At 41.3% G+C, this 27459-nt stretch overlaps 1 protein-coding gene across 2 annotated transcripts in view; it reads left to right on the forward strand.

The window, feature by feature from the left end:
* NELL1 (neural EGFL like 1) overlaps nt 1-27459 on the forward strand; it is an 818389-nt gene that overhangs the window by 468047 nt on the left and 322883 nt on the right. For both annotated transcript variants that reach the window (XM_057317500.1, XM_048217676.2), the window contains exon 14: nt 14571-14693. In XM_057317500.1, the coding sequence (XP_057173483.1) occupies nt 14571-14693 (123 nt within the window). The remainder of the gene's footprint in view (nt 1-14570; nt 14694-27459) is intronic.

Raw genomic sequence — 27459 nt, forward strand, 5'->3', positions numbered from 1 at the left:
AGACAAGTGTGTTTTTGCTGTCCTGCCTTGGCATTTGTCCATAATAACTCGACAGAATAGCCACTTAATGAGCTTATGCTATAATATGCCAAGTGCTGTTCTAAGCAATTCACGTAGAGGGTGATGGGGAACGCACCATAGGCTTCTACCACACTTAGAATACACTCCTTATGGCTAAAAGGACCTACCTGATTTGACCCATAGCTACCTGGAAGACCTGATTTCCTACCGTCTTCCAGTCGCCTCACTTCCCTCCTGCCGCCCCAGCCTCCTACCCCTTCCTTCCCCATCTGAACTCTTTATATTCATTTTCTCTCTGCCTTGAGGGCTATTGCACAGGACCATTGTGTGGTTTACTCCTTCATTTATGTGTCATTAGAGAAGCCTATCTAATTTAACACCCCAATACTCCCCATCCCCTCACTCAGCTTTATTTTTCCTCATATTAATTATCGCCTTCCCAAATTATATACATATTTCTTGTGTACTTATTTGTGTTCCCCACTAGAATGTGATCACTACATGCCAGGGAAATTATCTTTGTTCACCATTTTGTTTTCTGTGCTTAGAATAATACAAACACATAGCAGGTGCATGATAAATATTTGAATAACATCACATACATATTATCTCATTTAATCTTTTTCCAGCCTTTTTTACTAAAGGAAAGGAGTGTGAGAAGCCACACATCACTCAGTCAGTAAGTAGCAAAGCTGAGACTTTAACCTAATATTGTGTGTGTCCAGAACTCTGATTTCCAATTATTTCATTTTCCCTCCTCTAGGGAAGCTGAAACTTGTCTCTGACCTTTGTCTGTGCTTCTGTCCTCCTGTAAATTCTCCAGGAAGACCTTTTAGTTTTGTTGGGATGATTTCCTTCCTTCTCTTATATTCATACATTATTAGACCTCATTAACCCAAGGAACTGAATGTAGAATGTAGTGACAGGTTTCAACAGTGCTATCCACATAGGCATTGATGAGCCCGGGACCATCGTTTAGTTGATGTTGATGAAAATATATTTTGATTGCTGCAGAACTGTGCTGCTTTGGGTTTGTTTTGGTCCATCTATGCTAAGTGATAACTGAAGACTTTGCAGTGTAAAGACCGAGTGCAACAACTGACAAGAAGTCATCCTTTCATACAGCTCACTTTGAGGATGGAAGTTGATCACAGAGGAGCAAACACAGTCTTTCCATGTGCTTTGCCTCATTTCAGCACAGTTCCACAAATCTCCTTGAACTCTTGTTTCATATCACACCACGGGTGCAGGGCCAAGGATACTGTCCTAGTTACCTATTGCTGTATAATTGGCTACTTCAAACTTAGGGTACAATGACCACCATTTTACTACGCTCATAAATTCTGTGGGTCAATAATCTAAACAGGGCCCAGTAGAGGTGGCTTGTATTTCCTTGATATCTGGGCCTCGGCTGGGAAGACATCAGTGGCTGGAGAGGCTTAGACACCTAAGAAATGGAATCTTCTGAAAGCTTCTTTCCTCACATGTCTGGTGCTTAGGTTGACACTCCTTGAAGGCTGGGCTCAGCTGGGTCCATTGACTGGACTATGTATACATGTCTGGCCATGTGTCTTCAGCTTTCTACAGCATAGCAGTTTGGTTCTAAGAGATAATCTCTTGAGATGGGGCATCCAGGAGCTCACAGACTTCTGACCTAGCCTTGGAAATCATGTTACATACTTTATGCTACATTCCCTTGGTTAGATACATGTTTTTAAGGGCAATCCAGATTCAAAAGAAGGGTAATTAGGCTGGACCTCTTGATGGGGAATGGTGAAGTTACCTTGAAAGTAGCATGTTTGGGGCATTCTTGGAATTTCTTCCATAGACACAGAAGAAAATGATATTTTATACTACCTGTGAGCACTGGTAGTTGATCACTAGAAGAGAGGTACATCAGATTTCTATCAGGCAACTTTATTTTTCTTTGGAAAGCAACACTGTCCTACAGCATACACATTATGTCTATAAGCAGGGTCATTTGCTCTGCCGTGTTTCCATCCCAGTATTTTACGGTTAGACAGTTTTCTTCAGAGTTCCGGGTAGTTGTAGAACCCCAAAAATTTGCAAGCTATCTTCTTCATAGTGGAGAGACAAAGGGCCTCAGAAAAAGGGTCACTTTGGGGATGCTTACAAGACCATTACATAAAACCGAAGTCTAACAACAGTTTTGCTTGTTTTATTCTCGTATTGGATATTCCTGTTGGACCAGGTGTTTTAAAAGAAACCCAGAGACATTGGAACTCAGTTCAGTTCTTCATCAATTTTGTAGTTTAATGATGCATTTCTAAATTATCCCTGTGGAGCAAAATTAACATTTACTGAATCCATATTACTTGGCTGGTGTGCTACTAGACACTTTTTCCATGCTTTCTCAGCTAATCTTTCCAACAGCTCTGTGTGATGTGTCTTATTGTTTCCATTTTTGGGTGATGACACTGGGGCTCAGAGACATTAAGTACACTTGCTGAGATCCCAGAGTGTGCCAGTGACAAAGCTGGACATGGACCGACGGCCTCTGGGGCATAGAGGAGAATAACAAAGCTCCTGGTAAAATCTTCCCATAATTACTGAGGAAGGGTTCATGGAAAATGCAGGCCAGCATTGCACTGTGATGATGGTGGTAGTGATCATGATGGTGGTGATGGTCTCTGCCATTTTTGGAGCACCTACTGGGTGCCCAAAATGATACCAGATGGTTTACAGAGTTTATTTTCATGAGCATACATTATATAAATGTTTCTTGAGCATCTCTTCTGTAGGAGAGTCTGTTCAAATGTGAGGAAACAGAGACGAAGCCAAGTTTTCTACTCTTTAGTCATAGTGTTGTCCACACAGAAACTGGAGCATGGACGGTAGCCCTGTCTCTCTAGAATGTGCATCCAGTGCTGTGATTTGCATTCAGATTGGTCAGCCTACAAAGCTTTGTTTTTTCTGTACAAACTTGGAGAAATCTGAAACCATTTCTTTCATTCATTAAAAAAACCCTGTTGTTTAGTAATAAAAGATGCATGTTTGTTGTAAAAAGAAAAGTTCAGAAGTATAAAGTGACTAAAATAAATAGTTTAAATGCCTCCCATTTATCCTCTGTTCACCCTCTCCCGAGTGTAAACCACTGGTAATAGTGTAACATACATTTTATAGACTTTCTATGTATGTACAAATATACATAAATGATTAATATACATTCTATGTAACATGCCATATTTAATATATAACACTGTATATCCGAGTAGAAAGGTACTTGATTGAGTTTCTACTTTGTGTTTTGTTTCTTACTGCTATGGGAAAATTGAAAAGGATGGGAACTAGTTCCCACTCCTCATTCCTACCTTTTCTCTGTAATCCACATGCCCATTCTGCTCATAACCCTACTCAGGGCTTTGAGTGAAGGACAACTTTCAGTTCTGGAGACCCAGTGACTCTTTGCCAATGGGCAGAGTTAATACACATTTTCAAAGAGACTGAATTACACAGAAGGAGCTGGGATTATAGGGTTGGTATATGAGGAGGTCAAAGGGGTCCAAGCTAAAGTTGCTACACCCAGAAGAGAGAAGATGGAGACCCATAAGTTCTTAAAGGGGTGTCTCCCAGAGTGAGGCCAGTTCCAATGGGGAGATGGATTTGTGGTGTAGCTAAAGAATCAGGTCCCTGATAATAGGGTACCTGCTCTTGCAAAGATCTTAGCACCTGAGCTTCGGGCATCAGTAGGACTTTGAGCTGCCTTTTTATGGATTATGGTAGTAACCAGTGTGCAACTCCATCTACTCATGAACTTTTGTCTAAACTCCTGAGAACCATAGTACGATCCTGCTGAGTACAAAGTGGAGTGGAAAGTAACCAAATAATGAATGAGATTTAGTGTCCATTCCATCAAATGGGGAGATTTGAGTTGTATTTATTTTGACTTAGAAAGATGTTTCTTGAATTCAAGCACCATTTTAGATTATAAATTACATATGTCCTTGGGCCTAAAGCATAGATTTTCAGATTTCACATTTAGGAACGTTAGGATCATCTTGTAATTGATGCATACATATTATACATAATTACTTTATCCCTCCCAAATATTACTATAAAATAGTATTTTCAGGGGCGCCTGGGTGGCACAGCGGTTAAGCGTCTGCCTTCGGCTCAGGGCGTGATCCCGGCGTTACGGGATCGAGCCCCACATCAGGCTCCTCTGCTATGAGCCTGCTTCTTCCGCTCCTACTCCCCCTGCTTGTGTTCCCTCTCTCGCTGGCTGTCTCTATCTCTGTCAACTAAATAAATAAAATCTTTAAAAAAAAATAGTATTTTCAGTTCAGGTAATATGGCATATTCCTAGGGTGTTAGCAAAATAATTAACATTCCTTATACTGGTTTCATCTGAGAGTGATTTCTGATGCGTCTTTACATCCTCATCCTAAAGTGTTGATAGAGAGGTAAATGTTAATAATTTTTTAAAACTTTATCGAGATACAGTTTTTATAGCATGAAGTTTACCTCCTTAATGTGTACGATTCAGTGGTTTTAAGTAAAGTTGCACAACCATTATTATAATCTGACTTTAGATCATTGTTATCATCCCAAGGAGAAAACCGGTGCCCATTCACCATCTTCCTCCATTTCCGCAAGCTTAGTCCTAGGTAACCACTCATCTGTTTTCTGTCTCTATGGATTTGTCTATTGTGGACATTTCATTGTAAATGAGATTACATAGCACGTGGTCTTCTGTGACTAATTTCTTTCACTTAGCAAAATGTTTTTGAGGTTCATAACATGATACATGTTGTAGTACATAGAAGTACTTCATTCTCTTTTACTGAATAATATAAAATAATATACAAAAATAATATTGTACGGATGTACCACATTTTCTTTATGGATTCATCAGTTGATGAATATTTGAGTTGTTTCCACCATCTGGCTATTATGAGTTTCATTTATATGAACATTTCTGTGCAAGTATTTGTGTGGACATATGTTTTCATTTCTCTTAGATATATACCTTAGAGTAGAATTGCTGGAACATGTGGCAACCCTATGTTTAATAGTCTGCAGAACTACCAAAGTAATTTCCAAAGTGGCTGAAATGCTTTATATTCCCAACAGCAATGTAGAAGGGATCCAGTTTCCCTACATTCTTATCACTTGTTGTCTGTGTTTTTTATTCTAGTATGTGTGAAGTGGTATCTCACTGTGTTTTTTGCTTTGGATTTCCATAATTTCTAATGATGCTGAGCATCTTTTCATGTGCTTTTTACCCATTTGTATATCTTTTTTGGAGAAATGTCTATTTAAATATTTTCCCCATTTTCCAAGTGGTTTGTTTTTTTATTGAGTTGTAAAGGTTTTTTTATATGTGCCTAATTCAAGTCCCTTGTCAGATAAATGATTTGCAGATATTTTCTTACAAGGCTTAGATTTTCTCACAATCCTTAGTCATTCCTTATGAAAGAAATGGCCTGCCTCAAAGAGAGCTCCTGAAACCACATCACTTTCTCCTCCTCCCACAAAGTCACTGTGATAAATACATCAACACATCAGTACCGGTTGTATTTCATTTTTGAACTCTTCTGAGTTATCCTCAACTGCCTGTTTCAATTTTGTCTTTCTTACCTTATTTCTCTTGGACCTCTCTGCAACTTTTGATGCTACAGGCAATCATATTCTTTTCCTTTTTTCCTCCCTCCCTTCCCTCTATCCTTTTCTCTTTTTCTTCCTTTTGTAAATAGTAAGCACATACTAAGTTTCAGAAGTTCTGCTAGGCGCTGGATCTAAAGTAAAGAAAGATAGGGGCGCCTGGGTGGCACAGCGGTTAAGCGTCTGCCTTCGGCTCAGGGCGTGATCCCAGCATTATGGGATCGAGCCCCACATCAGGCTCCTCCGCTATGAGCCTGCTTCTTCTCTCCCACTCCCCCTGCTTGTGTTCCCTCTCTCGCTGGCTGTCTCTATCTCTGTCGAATAAATAAATAAAACCTTTAAAAAAAGAAAAAGTAAAGAAAGATAAATTTGAGATACATCCCCAAGCATTTTATGCTATGGTAGAAAAGGCGTATATTAGTAAAAATACCAATACACTAATAAACATAAAATTGTAACTGATTACCCCTATGAAGGAGAAGTGCCGAGTGTCATATGAATAGGTTACAGGGGAAACTTACCATCAAGGAAATCAGGTGTTCTTTTCTGATGAGGTGAGGACTGAGTTGAGATAACAAGAATAAGCAAGCATTAACTAGGCGTAGAAGGAAGAACCTGTGAAAGTATCTGACCCCAGGAAAGGAGATAAAGACAGTGTGGTTGAGCAGAGCAGGCAAGAGTGAAAATGAAACAACATGGTGCTAGGCAGTTAGGTGGAGGTGAAACCATGATGGGACCAGGAGGACGGACATAGTAACAATGTCCACATTTTGAGACCAAAGTGAAGTAAAAGGATGGAAAATTTTAGCAGGTATGGCAAGATGATCAGATTTGAATTCCTAAAAGATTGTTCTAAATGTAATATGAAGAATAAATTAAAAGTGGGCAATAATAAATATGGGGAAGCTCCATTAAGAAGCTACAGCACTAACTTAACTGATAGCAGCTTAGATGTGGGTGAGATTGTGGTGATTTGCATGAGGGTGATGGCAATGGAAATTGGGATATAGGAATGAATTTGAGAGATACTTAGAAAAATCAAGACTTGGTGATGGATTTATTATAAGGGGTTGAGGGAGAAAGGGGTTTCAAGAATGACTAACAATGACATTTCTCTAATTCTTCTGTCATGGTTTGACAGTGACTGTCTTGGTTCGAATCTGCCACCTTAGAACCCTGGCCCACAGTCTCTCTGTTCCTCTTACTTCATATAGAAAATAGGGATGATAATAATTCTTACGTCATATGAATGCTAATATATTAGAGCAGAGTCTGTCTCATAGTATGTGCTCAATGAATGTTACTTATGAAAAGTTCCAATTATTTTTACTCCATAGAAAAAAGCAGAGGAGGAAAGTGACTAATTTCTTAAAAATTAAATATATGGAAGACTTTCGATTCTGACCAAGACAGACTAGCTCCATTTCTCCCAGGGCTTTTCTCCTACAAAAACAAAAGAAAACAAAAAAACCCTTGGATATCACACAACAAATAACCAGGAAGACTCTGAAAGGTGAAAGGAAGGTGAACTACCTGGGAACTTTGGGACTTGAGGAGCCACAAGGAGTAAGTTGCCCATTTTATTTTTGCATCTCGTATGTTCTAGTTGAGGAGCTAAAAAAGACTGCAACCCAAAACCAGCAATAGGCACATATTCTAAAAGGTCCAAGAAAAGCCAACTCTACTTCTTCTAGGGAAAAGGGGTATTAAAAGAACAAACAGAAAACCTTTTTGAAAATAGCCCCTCTAATTTAACCATCTGTCAATGGGAAACCTGCTTGGCAGAGAGAACCTGCTGTAGTAATGTCAGTGGGGTTCAGCGTGGACCTGGGCCTCCACTCCACCCAGCAGCTTGGAGACTGAACAAGGCACTGCAAGGCAAGGCTAATAGACACTCTACTCTTCCCAACTTCATCGTTAGTGGAGCTCACCAGGGAGCTGAACCTCCACCCAGTACTGACAAGGTATTATGAGATAGAACTAACATTACATTTAATAAGGAGAGACTGAACACTTTCTTTCTTAGATTGATAACAAACCAATGATGTCCACTCTCACCACTTTTGTGAAACATAGCACTGGAAGTCCGCACAGTAAGGGAACAAAATGAAAAAAAAAGCAGAGAGATCAGAGAGAAAGAAAGAAAACTACTTCTATTTATAGATGACATAATTGTCTATGTAAAAAATCATGAGGAATCTACAAAAAAAATTATAGAGATGAGTTCTGCAATGTCACAAGCTATGATACAAACACAAAAAAATCAATTATATCCCTATATACTAGCAACCAACATGTAGAAACCAAAATTAAAAGGGTAATATTATATACAATTGTTCCAAAGTAAAATAAAATGCTAGTTATAAAGCTAACAAAACATGTACAGGATCTGTATGCTGAAAATTACAAAACACTAATGAAAGAAATTAAAGAATAAGTAAATAGGTAGACATACTATGTTCATGGATTGGAAGACAATGTGATAAAGATGTCAGTTTTCTACAAACTGATTTGTAAGTTTAACACCATCCCTATTAAAATCCCAACAAGACTTTTTATAGAAATAAACTTAATTTAAAATTTATGTAGAAATATAGAAAAACTAGAATAACTAAACCAATTTTGACAAAGGAAGAATAAAGTGGGGGAAATTACTCTATCTAATACTAAGTCTTTCTATATACTTCCTGTAATTAAGGCAGTGTGGTATTTACAGAGGAATAGACACATAGATCATTAGAACAGAGTAGAGAACTCAAAAATAGACCAACATAAATATAACCAGTTGGTTTTTGACAAAGGTACAGAATCAGTTTAATGAAAGAAAAGTGGCCTTTTCAGCATTTGGCAGTATAGTAATTAGAGAAGTATAGGCAATAAATAATAAATAAATAAACCTCAACCTAAAGTTTACACCATATCTAAAAATTAGCTCAAAATGTGTCATAGACTTAAAATGTAAAACTGTTAAAAAAAATAGAAGAAAATCTTTGAGAGCTAGGGTTAGACAAAGAGTTTTTAGACATGACATTAAAAGCACCATTCATAAAATAAAAAATAAATTGAATTTCATCAAAAATAAAACCTTTTGCATGGCAAAGACTGATAAGATGAAAATACAATGTATAGACCGTGAGAAGATATTTACAAACCACAGAATAAAGGCCTTATATCTAGAACATATGAAGAATTCTCAAAACTTAACAGTAAAATAAAAATCCAGTTATAAATGGGTAAAGGACATGAGCAGTTATTTCACCAAAGACAAGCCTAAAATGAAAAATGAGCATGTGGAAAGATGCTAAACATCATTAGCTATTGGCAAAATGCAAATTAAGAACACAACGCAGAATCACTTACACACCCATCAGAATAACTAAAATTTTTTAAAGTGGCAATATCAAATGTTGACCATGATGTGGAGAAACTTGATGACTTATATATTGCTGATGGGTATATAAAATGGTATAGCCATTCTGGAAAATTGGCAGTTACTTAAAACATGAAACATGCATTTATCATATGACCTTGTATTTACACCCTTGCATATTTATTCCAGAGTAATGAAAATATATGTTCACATAAAAACCTGTACACAGATGTTCATAGAAACTTATTCATAATAGCAAAATACAGGAGACAATTCAAGTGTTCTTTAATGTGTGTATGTTGAAAACACTGTGATGCATTTACACAGTGGAGTACTTTACAACAAAAAGAAATGGACCATGGACGCATACAACAACCTGAATGGAATTCCAGGGAGTTTTATTTAGGGAAAAAAAAAACCTAGCTATAAAATTTACTTACCCTGTGTATAATTCTATTTATACAACATTCTCTTAATGACAAACCTATAGAGATGAGAACATGTTAGTAGCTGGCAAGGGGCAGGGCCTGGGGATAGGTAGTTGTGGGGGAAATGGTAAGTTACCTGAACTTATACACAGGATAATACTGCTTACAACTATACACTTACATACACACCCCTCAAAATGCATGTAGATTTTAAAAATGGTGTAGACTGAATAAGGTTCGTAGACTAGTTAATGGTAATTTACCAATGTCTGCTTCCTGGCTTTCATGTTCTACAGCTGTGTAAGATGGCACTATTGATGTAAGCTGGGACTCTTTGTACTACTTTTGCAACTTCCCCTAAATCTGTGATTATTTTCCTTTAAAAGTTAAAACTGTACTTACACTGTGGCCAACACGTTGGAAATTCCTTTGGATCATACAGTAAAGTGGAGTTTTGGAAAGAATGCAGGAGAAGAGATGAAGAGATGGATAGGAGTTTGAGTTCCAGACATACAATGTATTATCTATGTACTTACACTTCTTAGGTGCTTCAAATCCCAATTTCCTCATCTATAAAATGTGATTGGTGAGATGGGCTTAGCATCTCCCAGTGGGGGTCATTGTAATAATTTCATAAAATAGATAAGAGATTACTTTTTTTTTTTATAAGATTTTATTTATTTATTTGAGAGAGAGAAAGCATGAGGAGGGGAGGGTCAGAGGGAGAAGCAGACTCCCTGCTGAGCGGGGAGCCTGATGTGGGACTCAATCTCAGGACTCCAGGATCATGACCTGAGCCAAAGGCAGTTGCTTAACCAGCTGAGAGCCACCCAGGTGCCCCAAGAGATCACTTTGGACAAAGGAAAGCCACAAGCCAGCCAGACCCCAGGCATGGAGCATTTGCAGCTGAAGTGACTGTTACAGTAGCTGGTTTGGGTCCCAATTAGTCCGCTAAGGAAAACAAGGTGTTAATGGATAATGGCTATTGATTACATTTGATCGCAGTGTTACAGAGGTAGATTAGTCTTTCTGAGCCCTTCTGTGGAAGGAAAAGGAAAAAGAGGAGGAGAAGGGACCCATGTGATAATGACAGTGCTTCGTGAGTGCTCAATAAATATTAGCCAGCATTCCAATAATTATCATCATCAGTGGAGAAACAGCATGCCACCACAATCATTATTCTTTTTCCTGAGAGGTTGGATACTCCAAATACCCTGTAATCAAACCCAGGTCATACAGCAACAATTATAAACATACATCCTTCCCCTTCCCAATCTTGTCTCTTGTTTCTTGGGGACCATAATTGAACATAAGCAAATATGCATTTGGGTCCTCAAAGAGGTATTCTTATTTAATTGTCTTCAAAAGCTTGTCTCTTCCCAGCCTTTCTACCTGAACTACCAGCCTATAAAGGAAAGAGAGTGTTTTCTTAACCAATTTTAACTACTATCCAACAATTAAGTCTGCTCCCAGATAATTGCAGTAGCGATGGTAATAGTAATAACAATAATAAAACAGCTTACATTTATGGAGGGAGCATGTACTAGTTGCAATGTGCTATAAGCATTTTACCTATATTAACTAATATAATCCTCACGACAACCTCGGGAGATAGGTTCTATTATTATCCACATTTTCCACCTTGGGAAACTAAGACACAGATTGTCTCAATAACGAGTTCACACAGCTAATAAGTGGCCAACCCAGGGTCCCCTAACCAGGCTCCATGGTTCTGGAGTCTGTGCTCTCACCTGCTTTGTCATGCCACCTCTCCAGGTGCTTGTCCTGCACCTTTTGCAGCATCTCCAACAGCTGGAAGGGAATTTGATGTTTTTAGAGACCATTTCTTCTACCATTGTTTCTGTCCAACATAGGTCAGATCTTCCGTGGGAATTTGGGGCTAGTATAGAAAAAGGCCTTCTTCCTTTCTGGCTTTATGGAAACATTCCCATATGTCTTGGTTTAACTTCAGCCATGTCCAGATTTGCTTCTAAGTGCTCAGTGATGTGGTAACCCTGCTGTCCAGTGTCACAATTCCGAGCTCCCCCGCTTACTGGTTTTGTGATGTTAGGCAAATTATCGAATGTCTTTTTATCTCAGCTCCTTCATTGTAAAATGAGCCATCATCATATGAATCATAGGAGAATTAAATGATGTATGTGTAACATTTAGCTCAATGCTTGGCACACTCCGGGCTCAGGACCATTATGTGAAGTCATGATAGGCAAGGGGAAGATTGTATGAAATATGGTACAGTTCCTCTCTTCAAAGTTAATTAGTTAAGACATTAACGATAAAACTGGCAAATATCACCATGTATGTGATTGCCTCCAAGGAGGTAAAGATACCAAATTTGGGGGCGCCTGGGTGGCACAGTGGTTAAGCGTCTGCCTTGGGCTCAGGGCGTGATCCCAGAGTTATGGGATCGAGCCCCACATCAGGCTCCTCCGCTATGAGCCTGCCTCTTCCTCTCCCACTCCCCCTGCTTGTGTTCCCTCTCTCGCTGGCTGTCTCTATCCTGTCAAATAAATAAATAAAATCTTTAAAAAAAAAAAAAGATACCAAATTTGGCAAAAGTTCCAAGATAGTGTGGAAAGCAGCTATGCTAGGCTTTTATGACAAAAGAATGGGCATGAAATGGTGTTTGAAGACAGGCAGGGGTACAGATAGTCCAGTAAAATTGGGAGACTCTATATTGAGTCACGGAAACAAAATGACAAACTGGAGAGAGGTAGGAATGAACTCCTACCTTTGCAGGCCAGTGATGGGGCCACCTCAGCAGAGTAGAGGGTTTGCTTCAAAAATAATTGGAAGATAAGACCAGGTAGGATGGATGTAATAATTAACTTGATGAGGGCAAGTGTTTTACTATGTATGCATATAAGAAACCATCACATTGAGCACTTTGAATTTTGAATAACTTACAGTTTTGTCAGTTATACCTCAACAAAGCTTGGGGGGGAAACAGACCAGGTAGGTGAGGGTGGACCAGATGTTTGGGATGTTGCATAAAACCATACCTTTCTTTCACCTGTAGTGCCCTCGGTGGGCAATTCTGACTGAGAAAACCATGACCATTTTTAAAAGCCCAGTTCAAATACTACCTTTTGCAAGACCTTTCTCCCTATTAGCAGAAATTGCTTTCCTCCAGGGGACTCTTACTTCAGTTTATCTTTATTCCTCCTATCTAGCATGACCACACATGCCAGCTTACGTCGGTTATTCTGAGTCATGCCTGCTATTCCAGTGCGATTATTAACAGAGTCCCCGTTCAACTCTAAAATATATTGTTTGGTAAAATATAAGGTCACCCATTATCACTTCTCCCTTGTGTTCTGCTTAGTTGCATGTTGAGGTCTGGTGGCTCCTATTAAAATGTTCATGTGAGCAGAGACCATATCTACTCACCTTTGTATCCCCACCCAGTACAGACACTAATCATTATTAAATGAATTTCAATATTGAAAACTTGGGTGTCGAAGTCTATACTCCTAGACTTTTCTGTGTGCCCTGGTATTGTACCTGCGTATACTAGGTGCTCATAGATCTGTAAATTTGATCTGACATCCATGGGGTTATGCTATTTCTGGAGCGTGCTGGAGATGGCATTAGCACAGACTAAAAGTGAGTCGTCTTAAATCTCTTTGCCCTACTTCCTAACCTGTGCACATTTCTCACTGACCATTTGGGGTTGGTCTTAAGGCCAAAAGAAAAAAAAGTTGTGTTTTTTTTTTTTTTTTAAATCCAAGGTGTTAAATCAAGAGTCATATGCTTGTACTGTAATTGCACATGGGTGGCTAAAACAGCCCTACTTCGTAGAATTCAACCCTTCTCCTTACTGGGTCTCTGTTAGAAAATTTAGAATAAAAATGAATGAAGATAGATGATATTTCAGTTGATTGCTACCTTGATCTAACAGTACACTGTATAAACTATATTGAATTTTTAGTGTTGTTCAATTAGTGTTATTTTGGGGAGGTTTTTAGGTGGGATTTCAACGCTTGTTTTACAACCTCTTGTGAGTTAAGTAAACCCATTTGAATTTTCTTCTTAAAATTTCTAAGAAGTTATACTAGCAGGTGTTGGAATAAGGGCTAAACTTTCATACTGTTTATTGACAGAGTAGCTGTTTGGATGACTGTTTAAACATCCTGATTATGATGGGAAAGTGTTGTTATCTGTGAAGTCTTGGTTTCTAACTGGAGTCTTCCAGTCCATTTTGTAAACTGTTAGTCTGCATCCCCCAACATCTTTTGGGCTAAGGATGCCACAGCTATTTGAAAACCACATGGTTCCACACATGTGGCCCAGGGTTGTATGCTGACCCCTGTGAACTTGGGCTGCGTGGAAAACTAGAGTTCAGGGTCCCGCTGAAGGCCCTTGAAGAGAGATCCTAAGAATAAATCCCTTTTGGACTCAGCACAACCCCATGCTTGCCAGCATTTTCTGTGACCAATGAAATTCCTTTGAAATTCCTCGTTAGTAAATGCTTCTTTGCCAGGTTATATTAGCTGAGACTTCCTCTTCAGTTTTAAAGAAACCATGGAATCTCCCACGTGGGATTGTTTCTTTTTCCTTCTTTAACCTTAGAGGAAGTTTTCCCAACCTTGGTGCTGTTGACGTTTTGTACTAATTAATGTTTTCTTGGGCTGGGCTTTCCTGTGCATTGTAAGATGCTTAGCAGCATAGCTGGCCTGTATCCGCTAGATTCCAGCAGCACCCCCTTCCCAAGCCATGATAACCAAGGATGTCATCAGACATTGTCAGGTGTTTCCAGTGGGGAGGGGATGCAGAATTGCTCCCTGTTGAGAAACACTGCCTTGGAGCCTTGATAGAAACCTTAGCAGGACATGGCAAAGACAATGAGCAGTCATGTGATTTGCATAAGACACTGACTTCTCAGACCCTTAGTTTCTTTACCTGCAAAGCGGGGATAATGAGATCCATCTTTTAGAGTGGTTGAGATTTCAAACGCACCAGGCATAGAAACTGCCAGGTACATAGGAAGATCCCCATACCTGCTAGTCCCTGTCACTCTTACTTGGTAAGTCCCAGCTTACTTTTCCAACCCTTGCGATGGCAACTTACGAAAAGATGTCTCTCTGTTTTTCTCCCCCTGCGAACAGAGCACGATGAATGTGGCAGCGGGCAGCACAACTGTGACGAGAATGCCATCTGCACCAACACTGTCCAGGGACACAGCTGCACCTGCAAACCGGGCTACGTGGGCAATGGAACCGTCTGCAGAGGTAGGCTTGCTTGGTGCCTTAGGGGTGAGCTGAGAGCAGCTTCCCTGCCTGGGCTTCCGGTATTTATGGGGCAGACCCTTTTCGCCATGATGGTAGCTGAGCCTGGCCAGGGTTCCGTTCCTGGTCTGTCACCTGGTGAGGGCACTGAGCAGCAGAGAAGAAGAAAAAATGCTTCAAGTCTACATTTTGGATTGAATGCAAAAGGTATGCCTTTGGGTCAGGGGCATGGTTCCACAGCTGTGTATGGCTCTGTTTGGCTTTGCCTCTCGGCCTGAGTTTGTGAGGGACACTGTGTTTGCTGATGTGGGCTTTTATTCCCTGTGAGCTTTGCTCAGAGGGTGAGTGGGCACTGCCCGTGGCCATACTCGAGGTGTCTGCTTGGGTAGGAGGCTTCAAGTCTCTCTGTGTGCAGAGCAGTTCACCAATTCAGAGGCAGTGCCTTGGCTGCCATCTGCATTTAGAATTAAAATTAAAATTGCTCCTGATGGTTTATGAGAGCATTCAGAATCTGGTCTCTGGCTCCTCTCAGCTGGCATCTCTCTCTTCTCTCCCCCTCGTTCCTTCTACAACCAATATATTACTCCCACTCTTTCTCAAGCATGCCAGCCACATTCCTGTCTCAGGGCTTTGTGCTCGCTGTCCCCTCAGCCTGGATGCTTGCTTTCTTCAGGTCTCATGCAAGGGCCCCCTTATCACGGAAACTTTCTTTGGCCAACTCTAAAATAGCACCCCTATTGCTTCTTGGCCTCATACCCTACTTCATTTTTTCTTCACTAACACAACATGACTGAACATGGTACATTTATGTGTTTGCTTCTGTATTGTCTGCCCCCCCATTGGGATGGAAGCTCTCTTAGAGCAACCACTTAGTTTTGACTCCCTGGTCTGTCCGCCACAATTAGAAGGATGCTTGGCACGTTGTAGGCACTCAGTAAATACGTGTTAACTTACTGAATTAACCAAAGAGGAAAGTGACAACATTACATTGGAAAGGGGGCAAAATGTACATAGAACAGGAAATAATCCTTTGAGTTAGGTATTATTATAATTATCCCCATTTTAGAGGTGACAAAACTGAGGCACAGAAAGGTTGAGTAACTTGCCCTAGGATACACAGCGTATTATCAGTACTCCTCTGCAGAGAGGACATGCTGATGAAGAGACAGAACTAATGTACAATGACTAAGTAACCATATTCATGCACTCGATTGGGGAGAATTTTTAAAAATTGACTTTATTCTTGGTGCCCTGACGGAGTGGGTGACTCTGTCAGTTAAGGATCTGAATCTTGGTCTTGGCTTAGGTTGTGATCTTGGGGTCATGGGATAGAACCCCGAGTCGGGCTCCACATTCATCGTGGAGCCTGCTTAAGATTCTGTCTCCCTCTGCCCCTCCCCACTGCACTAGCTCACACACTCTCTCTCTAGTAAATAAATAAATCTTAAAAAAAAATTGATTTTATTCTCTGTTGGTGAGGTTGGGGTAAACAGATTTGTTTATTATTTGTTTACATGACTGTAAATTGGTGAAACTTTTTAATGGCAATTTGAGAAAATCTATCAACATTCAAAGAATGAAGAGTAATAAGTAAATTCTCTTGATTTTACCTTTTGAAATGTATTCTAGGAAATGCACATGTCATGGAGGGGAAATGTGCACATACAGTGATGTGTTGTGGTATAGTTTGTATTCACTGGAAGCCAGAAAGAACCAGAATATAATTTATTTCACATATCATTTCGTGGAATAGAATACAGTGGTTTAAAAGTCTATGTATGTACATACACGTGTGCCTGCACATATGCACACACTGTAAGATCTCCGAGACATATTTTTGAGGGGAAAAAAAATAAATCTGTAGGACAATACCTATATTATCATCACACATCTGATTTATTATTTACAAATATCTACATGCATGCTTATGTCAATGCAGAGAGACTGGAAACATGCAAACTATTCATTTTCTTGTCCATGGGGATGTGTGTGTGTGACAAAGAACATTGACCTTGGGGCGCCTGGGTGGCACAGTGGTTAAGCATCTGCCTTCGGCTCAGGGCGTGATCCCGGCATTATGGGATCGAGCCCCACATCAGGCTCCTCTGCTAGGAGCCTGCTTCTTCCTCTCCCACTCCCCCTGCTTGTGTTCCCTCTCTCGCTGGCTGTCTCTCTCTCTCTCTCTGTTGAATAAATAAATAAAATCTTAAAAAAAAAAAAAAAGAACATTGACCTCAATGAATTCAATGTTGTTTGCATCTTTTACAATGGGAATTTACACATATAATATCTGTGTGTGTGTGTTTTTTTAAATTCCTTGAGGCAAATAAAAATGCTAGTGCTCAGCTTTTAAAAGAAGACTGAAGATACTTCCCAAGTGAAACAAAAAACATTAATATTGATATAATTCCATGGATTATGAAGCCCACTGCTGGTACTTGCATGCTAATGCTAGGAGTCTGAGGAGCACATAGGGATTTGACGTTAATGCATTTTTTTTTCAGACTTATGTTACCTCATAAAATAACATTAATTGCACTAGTCCAGTGAGTTTGTGTTTGCCAAACCCTCGCATGCCGTTGTGATTAGTGGCTTCACCTTTGTGGAATTTGAAAGTCTGTTTGTTAAAAATATGAGTTGCAATAGTGTTCCTGGTATCCACAGGCTCCGAAAATACATCTACCCTTGAAAGTTATGAATCAAGGGCGATAATTTTCTTTAACGTGTTTCTCATGGTCACTTGTGTGGACATCAATAAGATAGGGAGAACCTCATGTTTTATAAATGTTGCCTAGGGGGGCGTGCAGTGCAGTTGAAGAATTGGACCACGAGGTTTCAGAGTTTGGGGTTAGACAGGATTTCCTTGCTGGTGAGTTGTAACTTCTTTATTGTTACATAGTAAAATTGGGTTAACATCACCATCTGTGTTTTTCCAACAACGTTATTGCAAAGAATTCTTTAAAGAGCGTATATATATCAATGTGTTTTAAAATATCAAATGCTGTAAAATGTAAAAACAGTATCAGTCATGGTGCAGTGAGTGAGGAGAAGGAGGAGGCTGAGGAGTTGGCTCGAACCTCAGCCTTCTGACTGAAGTACCCAAATTTGTGTCTCAGTTTCAGGGCACACATTTTATAGTTCTTTTTCCAACTGTAATTGAAACATTTACGGAGTGAGTCGGATAAGGATAGCTAGACAACTTGAACCAATTTTTTTTTTTTTTAAAGATTGTATTTATTTAGTTGAGAAAGAGCGAGAGAGAGAGAGAGAGAGAGCTCCTGCGTGCATGGGAGGAAGGGCAGAGGGAGAGAGAGAATCTCCAGCAGACTCCTCGCTGAGTGTGGAGCCAAGCTGGGGAGCGGGGGCTTGATCCCATGACTCTGAGATGATGACCTGAGTCCAGATCAAGAGTTGGGTGGGTGCTTAACTGACTGAGACAGCCAGGGCCCCAGAAAGATCCTTCTAAGTGAGAGAGAGAGAGAGTGAGCACACAGGAACAGTGGGGAGGGGCAGAGGCAGAGGGCGAAGCAAACTCCCCGCTGAGCAGGGAGCCCTGGGTGGGGGACTAGATCCCAGGATCCTGGGATCAGAACCAGAGTGGAAGGCAGATGCTTAATCTTTAGGGACTGAGCCAGCCAGGTGCTGCCCTTGAACTATTTTTTTTAATGTATAAAAGCTCTTCTAGAGGTGATACTGTTAATGGAATTAACTACATCTGCATAGAAATAAACACCATTAACACTATTCGCAAGCAAAACACAAGGCAGCAATTTCTCCAACAATACTAATTGGTGTGAATTCTTTCAGATGGGCTTTCCTGGTGGTCAGTGACCAGGGAAGATGTTTTTCTTTTGTTTTGTTTTGTCTTCATGTGGATGGTAAATACTTGTTCAGTTTCAACAGTTACCAGTAAGTGCAGGCTGCCTTGCTGAGTGTGTTCCCATATGTTACCCCACTGTATCCCTGGGAGGTTGATGGCATTGTTGCAGCTAACAGGTAAACCTTGAATAACACAGAGCTAAATCCAGTTTAACCTGGTAAGTGCAGCTGTCTTTAGTCCCCTTCCTTTATCTTTTCTGTGTTTCTTCTCTTTCCCCTTCTTCTTCCCTGGCTATTCATTATTTAACACTCTGTTTGTTTTCTTTTAACTAGAGGCTGTAAAGAAAGCAGAAAGGGAAGAGAGTAGGAGGGCAATCTATAATTTTATAATTTGCTTCCATTTTTTATAAATAGACTAAAATACTTTTGAAACTATGCAAGATTTGTTGCTAAAATTGGGGCTAAATGGACAAAACCCTTGCAGACTGTTTCAGATCTGAGTTGCACAACCTGACCTGAGGGTCGGGGCTGTCTGTGGGAGTGTTGATCTGCTTGCCCAGTCCTGCACGAACCCAGACCCGAAGGTGGGCTTTGGGAGCTGCTGCCAGTTAGTAGGTGGTGGACAAGGCCTTCTCCCTTGTCTGTCCCTTAGGGCTGGATAAGATGTGATGATCCTTGAGAACATTCTTGTTTTAATGACTGATAATATTGACATTTATTTTATAAACATAGAGTCGGTGTGAATTCTGTGTCTGGAGCATAGTTCTGGGGACCAAAAGAGTAAAAGGCACATAAGACAAGGTTTCTGGAGACGTCACCATTTAGTGTGGGGGAAGAAGATTTGAACAGATGCTTCCCACCCAATGTAATTATTTACAAAATGGTATTGTCTCATGTGAAAGAGGCTTACAAGAAATTACTCAAAATATATAGCCATGTGGAAAGCATTACTATGTGTTAGTTAGGACTCCTTTGGTTGCAAATAAGAGAAAACTACTGGCAAGCCTGGCTATGAAATTGTCAGAGCCCAGAGTAAAATGAGAGTGGGGAGAAAAAAGTAGGAAAAAAGGAAAAGTCTTCTGTTGAAGAGTACTAAAATATAAAGCCTTCTGCCTTTCTCTTGTAGTCTCTTTTTCAACTTATCATGGTGGTATCATGGTGGTTTTTATTTGCTATTTAAAGTCACTCCCCAGGGTGCCTAGGTGGCTCAGTTGGTTAAATGTCCAACTGGTTCTCTCTCTCCTTCTACCTCTTCCCCCTCCCCCAATAATTAAATAAAATCACTCCCTTGGCCGTGGGGATACTCCTGAGGTGAGTGTAGATGCTCAGAGGAGCTTCAGGCCCTTCCCCTAACTTGACACATGCACTTGGCCCCCTGACTGGAGGGCTCCTCTCTGCCCACACCCATGCAGTGTGACCTGGCTGGGGTAGAGAGGTTGAGCCGGGTTTCTTCCCTAACCTTGAGCCCTGCACCCCAATCTACAATGGATGGGCAACCCAAGGGACTGCAGTCCCCACCAGTTCCCAGATCACCTGAGTGCTGCCAGCTTGGGGTGAGGATGACACAGGCGTACTTTACCTGGAAAACCCAGCGCATGCATTCCCACCCCGACCCTTCCTGTGTCTGCACAGGACCCTGCTGGGGACAGAGGGCAGTTGTTGCTGAGTGGCAAAGACAGAGACTGTGAGGGATCAGGGCCCAGGGGTCAGAAGACGGGAGAGCTGAGAACTCATCCTGGGGTGGGTGGGGGCAGGGGAGAGGCCATGGGAGGTAGAACCAGACATGAGCTAGGCTCCAAGCCCCAGTGCATGCTCTGTTGTCCCATTAGACCGCATTTACAAAACACAAGGAAGGGGAAATTATTAAGAATGTTACGATGGTGGCACAGAGCATTAATCCCCAGATGAAGGGTCCTTCTGAGCTGGTTGCATGCTGGTGAAGCTGGGCAGGTCTGCTGGCCTTCGCTTTCCAGGTGTGTCATGTAACCTAGGGGCAGAAATGTGGTTGGGATTTAGGAACACATTTCTCCAGGAGCTCGAATGCTGATAGGACTGTCTCCTGCCAGCTTGCTGCCACGCTGTGGACGGGCTCCCTACTTCTGTCTCCTTACAGGCTGGCTTTGTGTTTTGTCCATGTGGTTAAAGATCAGATCCTCTGTTTTGTAGCTTCAGAAAGTTGGCCTTATCAGGCTACCTGAGATGATCTCTTGGGGACCAATATATTAATTTTTTTATGATAACTGTTGTGGTTTGAGAAGAGCCTAAGAGTGATACCCTTCCCCCCACCCCTACCTGCACTGGGGACCAGTTGAGAGGCAAAGAAATCACGCAGTGGAAACTAAAATCTCAATATGAGTACTGATAAAAAATTATACCGGAGAGCATGGCTTAGTTATTTGACAATACTATTCACAATGTTGAAACCCCAAGTCAGACTGATGTACTTATTCACAGTGGACCAAGGCGGCCCCGGGAGCTTCTCCACACAGGGCTTCCTCTGAGCCCTGGAGGGCAATAGAAGCAGCCCAGAGTGGGTGTTTCCTGTGTACCTCCTGACCGCTAGTGCATAAGCGAGGAAAGCACTGGGCTCTGCCTGTCCAGGTCTTCTCTCTCACTCACCAGCCTTCAGGGAAGAATGAGAGGGTGGGCCAAGGGTGATGAGGGAACCGAAGGCAAGCTGAGGACAAAGCAGAAGCTGACACCCTGCAGCGCCCCCCCCCCCCCCAATGGGATGTATGTGACATTCCTCAGGCACTCCTGGCTGCCCTAAAGGACAAAGAAACAGTCCTTACTACCTACAGCCCATCAACAAGTCCTTGAAACAGGCATGGTGACATTCCTCTAGGAACTCAGCTGCCTGGATGTTAATACTTTGCTAAGGGCAAAAGACAGCCCTAGCCTGACCCCCTCCCCTCCACTAAGATCCTGTAAGTCTAACATATAAAAATTCCTTTGGAAACTTCCTTTATCTCTAACCCCCCAAGATACGTATTGGCAATCATCCCCCAAGCATACGGCCCACCGATATACATCCGAAGGGTCTCATGACTAAGGTTTTATTAGACGGTAATAAATGACCCTTTCCCAACAGTAGCTAGACCCTCAAGGTCCTGGAGACCTTGCTCCCAAAATTCCTTAGAGACGTACGCTACCCCTAGCCCCCTCCCCACTTGAGGGTATAAAATAGGCCATTCCTCACAACCCCAGGGGCAGCAGCTCTTTCTGCCCACGGGTCCTGTCCCCGTGCTTTAATAAACCACCATTTTGCACCAAAGACGCCTCAAGAATTTTTTCTCGGTCCTCAGCTCCGGACCCCACCCCACTGAACCTCATGTATATTCCCCAACCTCATCAAAGGGGAAACCTTTTTTTAGGGAAATCAGATAAATAGAAGTCCCCCTACCCCCCAACTCCACCAATAACTTCTATTAAGCAGTGGCAAAATGTTGAAAAAAAAAAAAAGCAAAATGTTTGTGTGTAGTTTCACCTTCTTTCTTAGATGAAAGAGATGCAAGGAGCTGTTTTTTTTAAATTCTAAGTTCTTTTTTTTTTTTATAATTTTTGTTTTGTTATATTAGTCACCATACAGTACATCCCCAGTTTTTGATGCAATGCTCCATGATTCATTACTTGCGTATAACACCCAGTGCACCATGCAATATGTGCCCTGCTTAATACCCATCACCGGCCTGTCCCATTCCCCCACCCCCCTCCCCTCTGAAGCCCTCAGTTGGTTTCCCAGAGTCCACAGTCTCTCATGGTTCATTCCCCCTTCTGTTCCCCCGCCCCCTGCCTTCTTTCTTCCCTTCCTTCTCCTACCAATCTTCCTATTTCTTATGTTTCATAAATGAGTGAAACCATGTGATAATTGTCTTTCTCTGCTTGACTTATTTCACTTAGCATAATCTCTTCCAGTCCCGTCCATGTTGCTGCAGATGTTGTATAATCGTTCTTTCTGATGGCTGAGTAATATTCCATTGTATATATGGACCACAGCTTCTTAATCCAGTCATCTGTTGAAGGGCATCTCGGCTCCTTCCACGATTTAGCTATTGTGGACAATGCTATGAACATTGGGGTGCGTATGGCCCTTCTCTTCACTACGTCTGTATCTTTGGAGTAAATACCCAGTAGTGCAATTGCTGGATCATAGGGTAGCTCTATTTTTAACCTTTTAAGGGATCTCCACACTGTTTTCTAAAGTGGCTGTACCAACTTGCATTCCCACCAACAGTGTAAGAGGGATCCCCTTTCTCCACATCCTCTCCAGCAATTGCTGTTTCCTGCCTTGTCAATTTTTGCCATTCTAACTGACATAAGGTGGTATCTCAATGTGATTTTGATTTGAATTTCCCTGATGGCTAATGATTTTGAACATTTTTTCATGTGTCTGTTAGCCTAAAATTCTAAGTTCTTTAAGTGAAAAATCAGAGCTAAGGAGTTAGCCCGGGGGTTTTCTTCCCTCGTCATCTCACTACATCCCTTCCCTGGCTGCACCTCTCCCCAGCGTGCGTCTCCTGATCTAGGTGATGAGGACACAGAATACTCCTGAGGTTCAGTGGGGTGGAGACGCCGACGACCAAGAAAGAATTCTTGAGGCGCCTTTGGTGCAAAATTAAAGCACGGGGACAGGACCCCTGGGCAGAAAGAGCTGCTGCACCGGGGTTTTGAGGGGTAGCTGCTATATACGATGGGGTTGGGGGAGGTAAGGAAAAAGGGAGGCTGAGAAAATACTTTCATATGTTAAAGAAGATTCACAAGATACCCAAGGCCTTGCCATTGTCAAGTTAATATTGTTTACCCCTCTAGTAAGGCATTAACATGAAGATAGTTGGGAACTTCCTGGAGCCTGCGGATTATAAGGACATTTAATTGTATCTACATTCCCTTCCGGAAGCTGGGTTATTGATAGAAATGCTTCGTTCTTGTAAACTGCTAAGACATTTGTAAACTGAGGGAGACTCAAGTCTTGCAGGATTGTGGTATCTATAGGTTAACTATTTCTTTGTCCTTTAGGGCAGCCAGGAGTGCCTGAGGAATGTCACATACAACCCATGGTGGGGGGCGGGGGTAGCAGGGCGTCAGTTTCTGCTTTGTCTTCAGCTTGCCTTCTGTTCCCTCATCATAGGTTCCGTTCTAAACCCAGTGTGACGCCCTTGCTCACAACCCTCCAGCATTTCAGGAGACGGTGCTATCACACTCACAGTGTCCCCTCAATGTCTTTTTGATGTCTAGAGAAATATGTTAAACCCTGGACCAGGAAAGATTAGTTACTTGCAAACCAAGAGAGGGGGTTCTTTCATGAGTTTGCAATTCATGGCAGTTTACCTTCATTTTTTTCTTACCTTTCAATGCCGGGAAGCCCTCCCTGATCTCAGGCTGGGTGAGCACTCCTTCTCTGTGCTCCTACACACTCTCCAAACACTGCTGCAGTCCCTGTAACCCCATGCCACAGCTGACTGTTTACTTGCCTGCTTCCTGAGGCCCAAGACTGGTTTAACCAACGTTTAGCACAGAGCTGAGCATAGTATAGTGCTCAGAAGTTTCCTGATGAATGAACACATCGAGATTCCTTTCTAGCAGAGCATACACTTGTGTATCTAGAAGATTCTGCAGCAGAGCAAAATCTGTATGGGACACAGAGGCGCTTAGGCCACTCAAGCCTTGTCCCCAGCTGGAGATACCCCCTCTCCCAAAGGTAGATATGCAAATGGACTTTAGTGGGGAGTCAGCTTTGCTAGTGGAATGACTGACTTTCAAAGAAAATCATGACAATAAAATGCACTTCCCTGTAGAAGTTCCTGGAACATAGCAGCATGTTTATTCTGAGGCACCTCAGAATCTTTCTAGTTCTCTGAAGTCATTTATTAGGAGTGTGTGTGCATTGAGGTGTGTTTGCGGAAGTGCTGCTTCCCAGAAAGTTTGTACAAGAAAAACCCAGAAAGTCCGTTAACAGAAGGCCAGAGAAGGCTTGATACAGACAGAAAGATTAATGTGGCAGCGTGTGCTAAAGATGTAAATGAAATTCTGAGTTAAGTAACGTCGGGATCTTACATGCGTGGAGCTGCTCTCAGAGGTCCAGAGGCGCTGTGGGAGGAAAGGAGAGTCAGAGGCAGGAGAGAAAAGTAAGTTGTTTTACTACGATACCAAGATAATAAAGTTGATAAAGTGCTGGGCTGTGACTCAGAGAAGACGATGTTTAGGGATTTTGAAGCAAACGCAAGGGGAATAGGAAAGCCTTTGGCAAGAGTGCTCACAGCACTGCAGATGTCGTTTTGAAAGCGGTTAACGTAATGAGGAAGAATCCAGGAAGGTCCCAAATTTAGATGTGCAGACGAAATGTTGGAGAGAATGACGAGAGGCAAGGTTGACATTATGGCATGGCTTGACCTGTTTAGAGCCAGGTCCATTTGTAAAACACACAGTAGTAATGATAAATAAAGGTTGTGAATATTTTTAAGAGTGCACTTCTGGTTATAGAGCAATTTCATAACATTTCAAGGTGGGATTTGAAACTCTATCCTACAGGTGATTCATTTGTAAAATCAGGAAGCAGGTAGGTTAGAAGAAGTTCAGGATCAGACTCTTTCAGTAGGAAGAATCTTTCAATGAATGTAGACTGCACTTACAGCAGTGAGAGCCACTTAAAATTTTCCACCTAAAGATGATGTTATGGAATCTGTCCCTTTGGTAGTGGTTAAGGTTTGTGTTTGTTTGTTTGTTTGTTTTTTGGTTTTTTTTTTTTTCAGGATCATATTGAAATAATTGGACCAGGTCAGATTACTATAAGAAATGTGAGATAGACTGGTGATGGGTAGTAAGGAGGGCACATACTGCATGGTGCACTGGGTGTTATACGCAACTAATGAATCATCAAACTTTACATCAAAAACCAGGGATGTACTGTATGGTGAATAACATAATATAATAAAAATATTATTAAAAAAACAAAAAAAATGTGACTTGAGAAAAATTTTTAGGACTATTTGATGATTTGACCATGGATCATAAACATAAAGACAAGACTGATGTGGGTGTGGATGGCAAAATCGCTTTCAGTTATGTTCAGCCTGTTATCAGAAAGTGTTCTTAACACAGGGATACAAATTTGACTAAAGAAGTAAGAATAAGTTTATCAGGAACATACCCAACCATAACACCATGCTTAAATATTCCTAAAACCGAAGAGGGCGCTATAGAATGATGACAGTTTTCTACTAAAGAAGCTATTTTGTGTTGAATAAAGTCTACACTCTTCAGCAAGGCCCTCAAGACCCTGTGACAGCTTGGCCCTATCTGGCTATTTCAAGCCTCATCTCTTACAATAGCTCTGCCCATTACCTTACCATTACCAGTCACACCTGAGAGTTAACTATTCTCTGGCCAGGTCCGGCCAGGTAATTCATGCCCCCTTCCATCTCCTTGGGATCATTTATTTTACTGGAGAGACTTTTCCATCCTCTTTTTCTTCCAGTTGAAATCCTGTTTACCCTTCTTAGTCCCACTCAAATCCCATTTTTTCTTGATCTTCTCAGTCAGAATAAATTGTTTCTCTTCTCATTTCTGCTTGTATTTAATGCATTATGCCTTGTTAAATTTAGCTGTTTACGTATCAGCCTTTCTCACTGACAGAAAACCTTGTGCTTCCTCGGTGCTCAGTAAATACATATTGATGCAAAATGGGAATTGGCTAGTTCATCTAACGCAAATCCACTCTGCTCTTGTAGCCTCGTGTATTAATTACTCTCAATCTAGACCATCATTCAGATAATCAAAGAAAATTTAAAATTGTAAAGTAAATACTTGTGTACTATTTATTTTAATATTTTAGGAAATTATCAATGGGCTTGTTATTGAAATTCAAAGACACTATCTGTTGTACACAGAAAATTCATTTATTCTATGTTTCATTCCTATTGATACTGAATTCCCCATCGATACCAAATGTCCTATGGATACCGAATATAATTATACCAGAAATGATCAAATCCTTTATCCTCATTTAAGAGGCAATAGGCAGCCCAAATGTGGTATCTTTTTTGTATGTTTGCATCTTTTTTGTTTTGTTTTGTTTTGTTTTGTTTTGCATCTATTTCAAAATCTTCTTTAAATGGCTCCTGTTTAGACTCATTCACTTATTTACTCAGCAATCCTACCTGGGGCCAGGTGTAGAGCTGGAAGACACTTGTGATGGGCAGTCAAGGCAACTTGGGGAACATGAGAAGTTGCTAAACACAGAACTCTGCCCCTCATGTTCCAAGAGACCTCCATAGTTTCTCAGCATGTACTGTTGAGTAGTACGTTGTCTTTTCATGCTGTGTCTTGGCTCCCCGGTGATCACTGGGAAACATTTATGAGTCTCAGATCTGTATTCCACTGTGTGGCCCCAAACAGCAGGGAATCAGTTATTCTGATGGTCATATAACTTTGAACCATTGATAAACTTAGGATCACATTGTTTCATAAAAATGGAGTATTTCTCTCCCACTGCCTATTGGAGGTTTGGGGTGTCACCATTTTTTTCTCCATTCCTGCAGGTTCAAATCAGTACAAAATCGATATGGGACAATGTGGGAATCATAGTGTTGGCTTTATCTTGGGCTCTCTGGGACAATCAGGCCCCTCTCTAGGGCTCGCCTTTCATATCGTCTTTATTGTAAGGGCAGAAGCTGAAGAGACGATGCTTGGTCAGATCTTTGCTTTCCTGATTGCATACAGGTGGAAAGTTCTGGAAGTCTCTCTATGCCTGATACAGAAGGTCTCAGAGAAGAGATGGTTTGTATCATGTTGGAGCCACGGTCTCTGTGGCACACGTGTATCCATTTGTCACTTGCCAAGGAGACACTTCTCCTAAGGGAAACAACTAGTTTCTGTTTGAAAACAAACTTAGAACAATCATTCCACTGTTATTCCCTCCTGAGGACTAAAGAAGATAGCATGCTAAAGAGTC

This window comes from Ursus arctos, unplaced genomic scaffold (genome assembly GCF_023065955.2).
Source record: "Ursus arctos isolate Adak ecotype North America unplaced genomic scaffold, UrsArc2.0 scaffold_23, whole genome shotgun sequence".
Taxonomy (NCBI): domain Eukaryota; kingdom Metazoa; phylum Chordata; class Mammalia; order Carnivora; family Ursidae; genus Ursus; species Ursus arctos.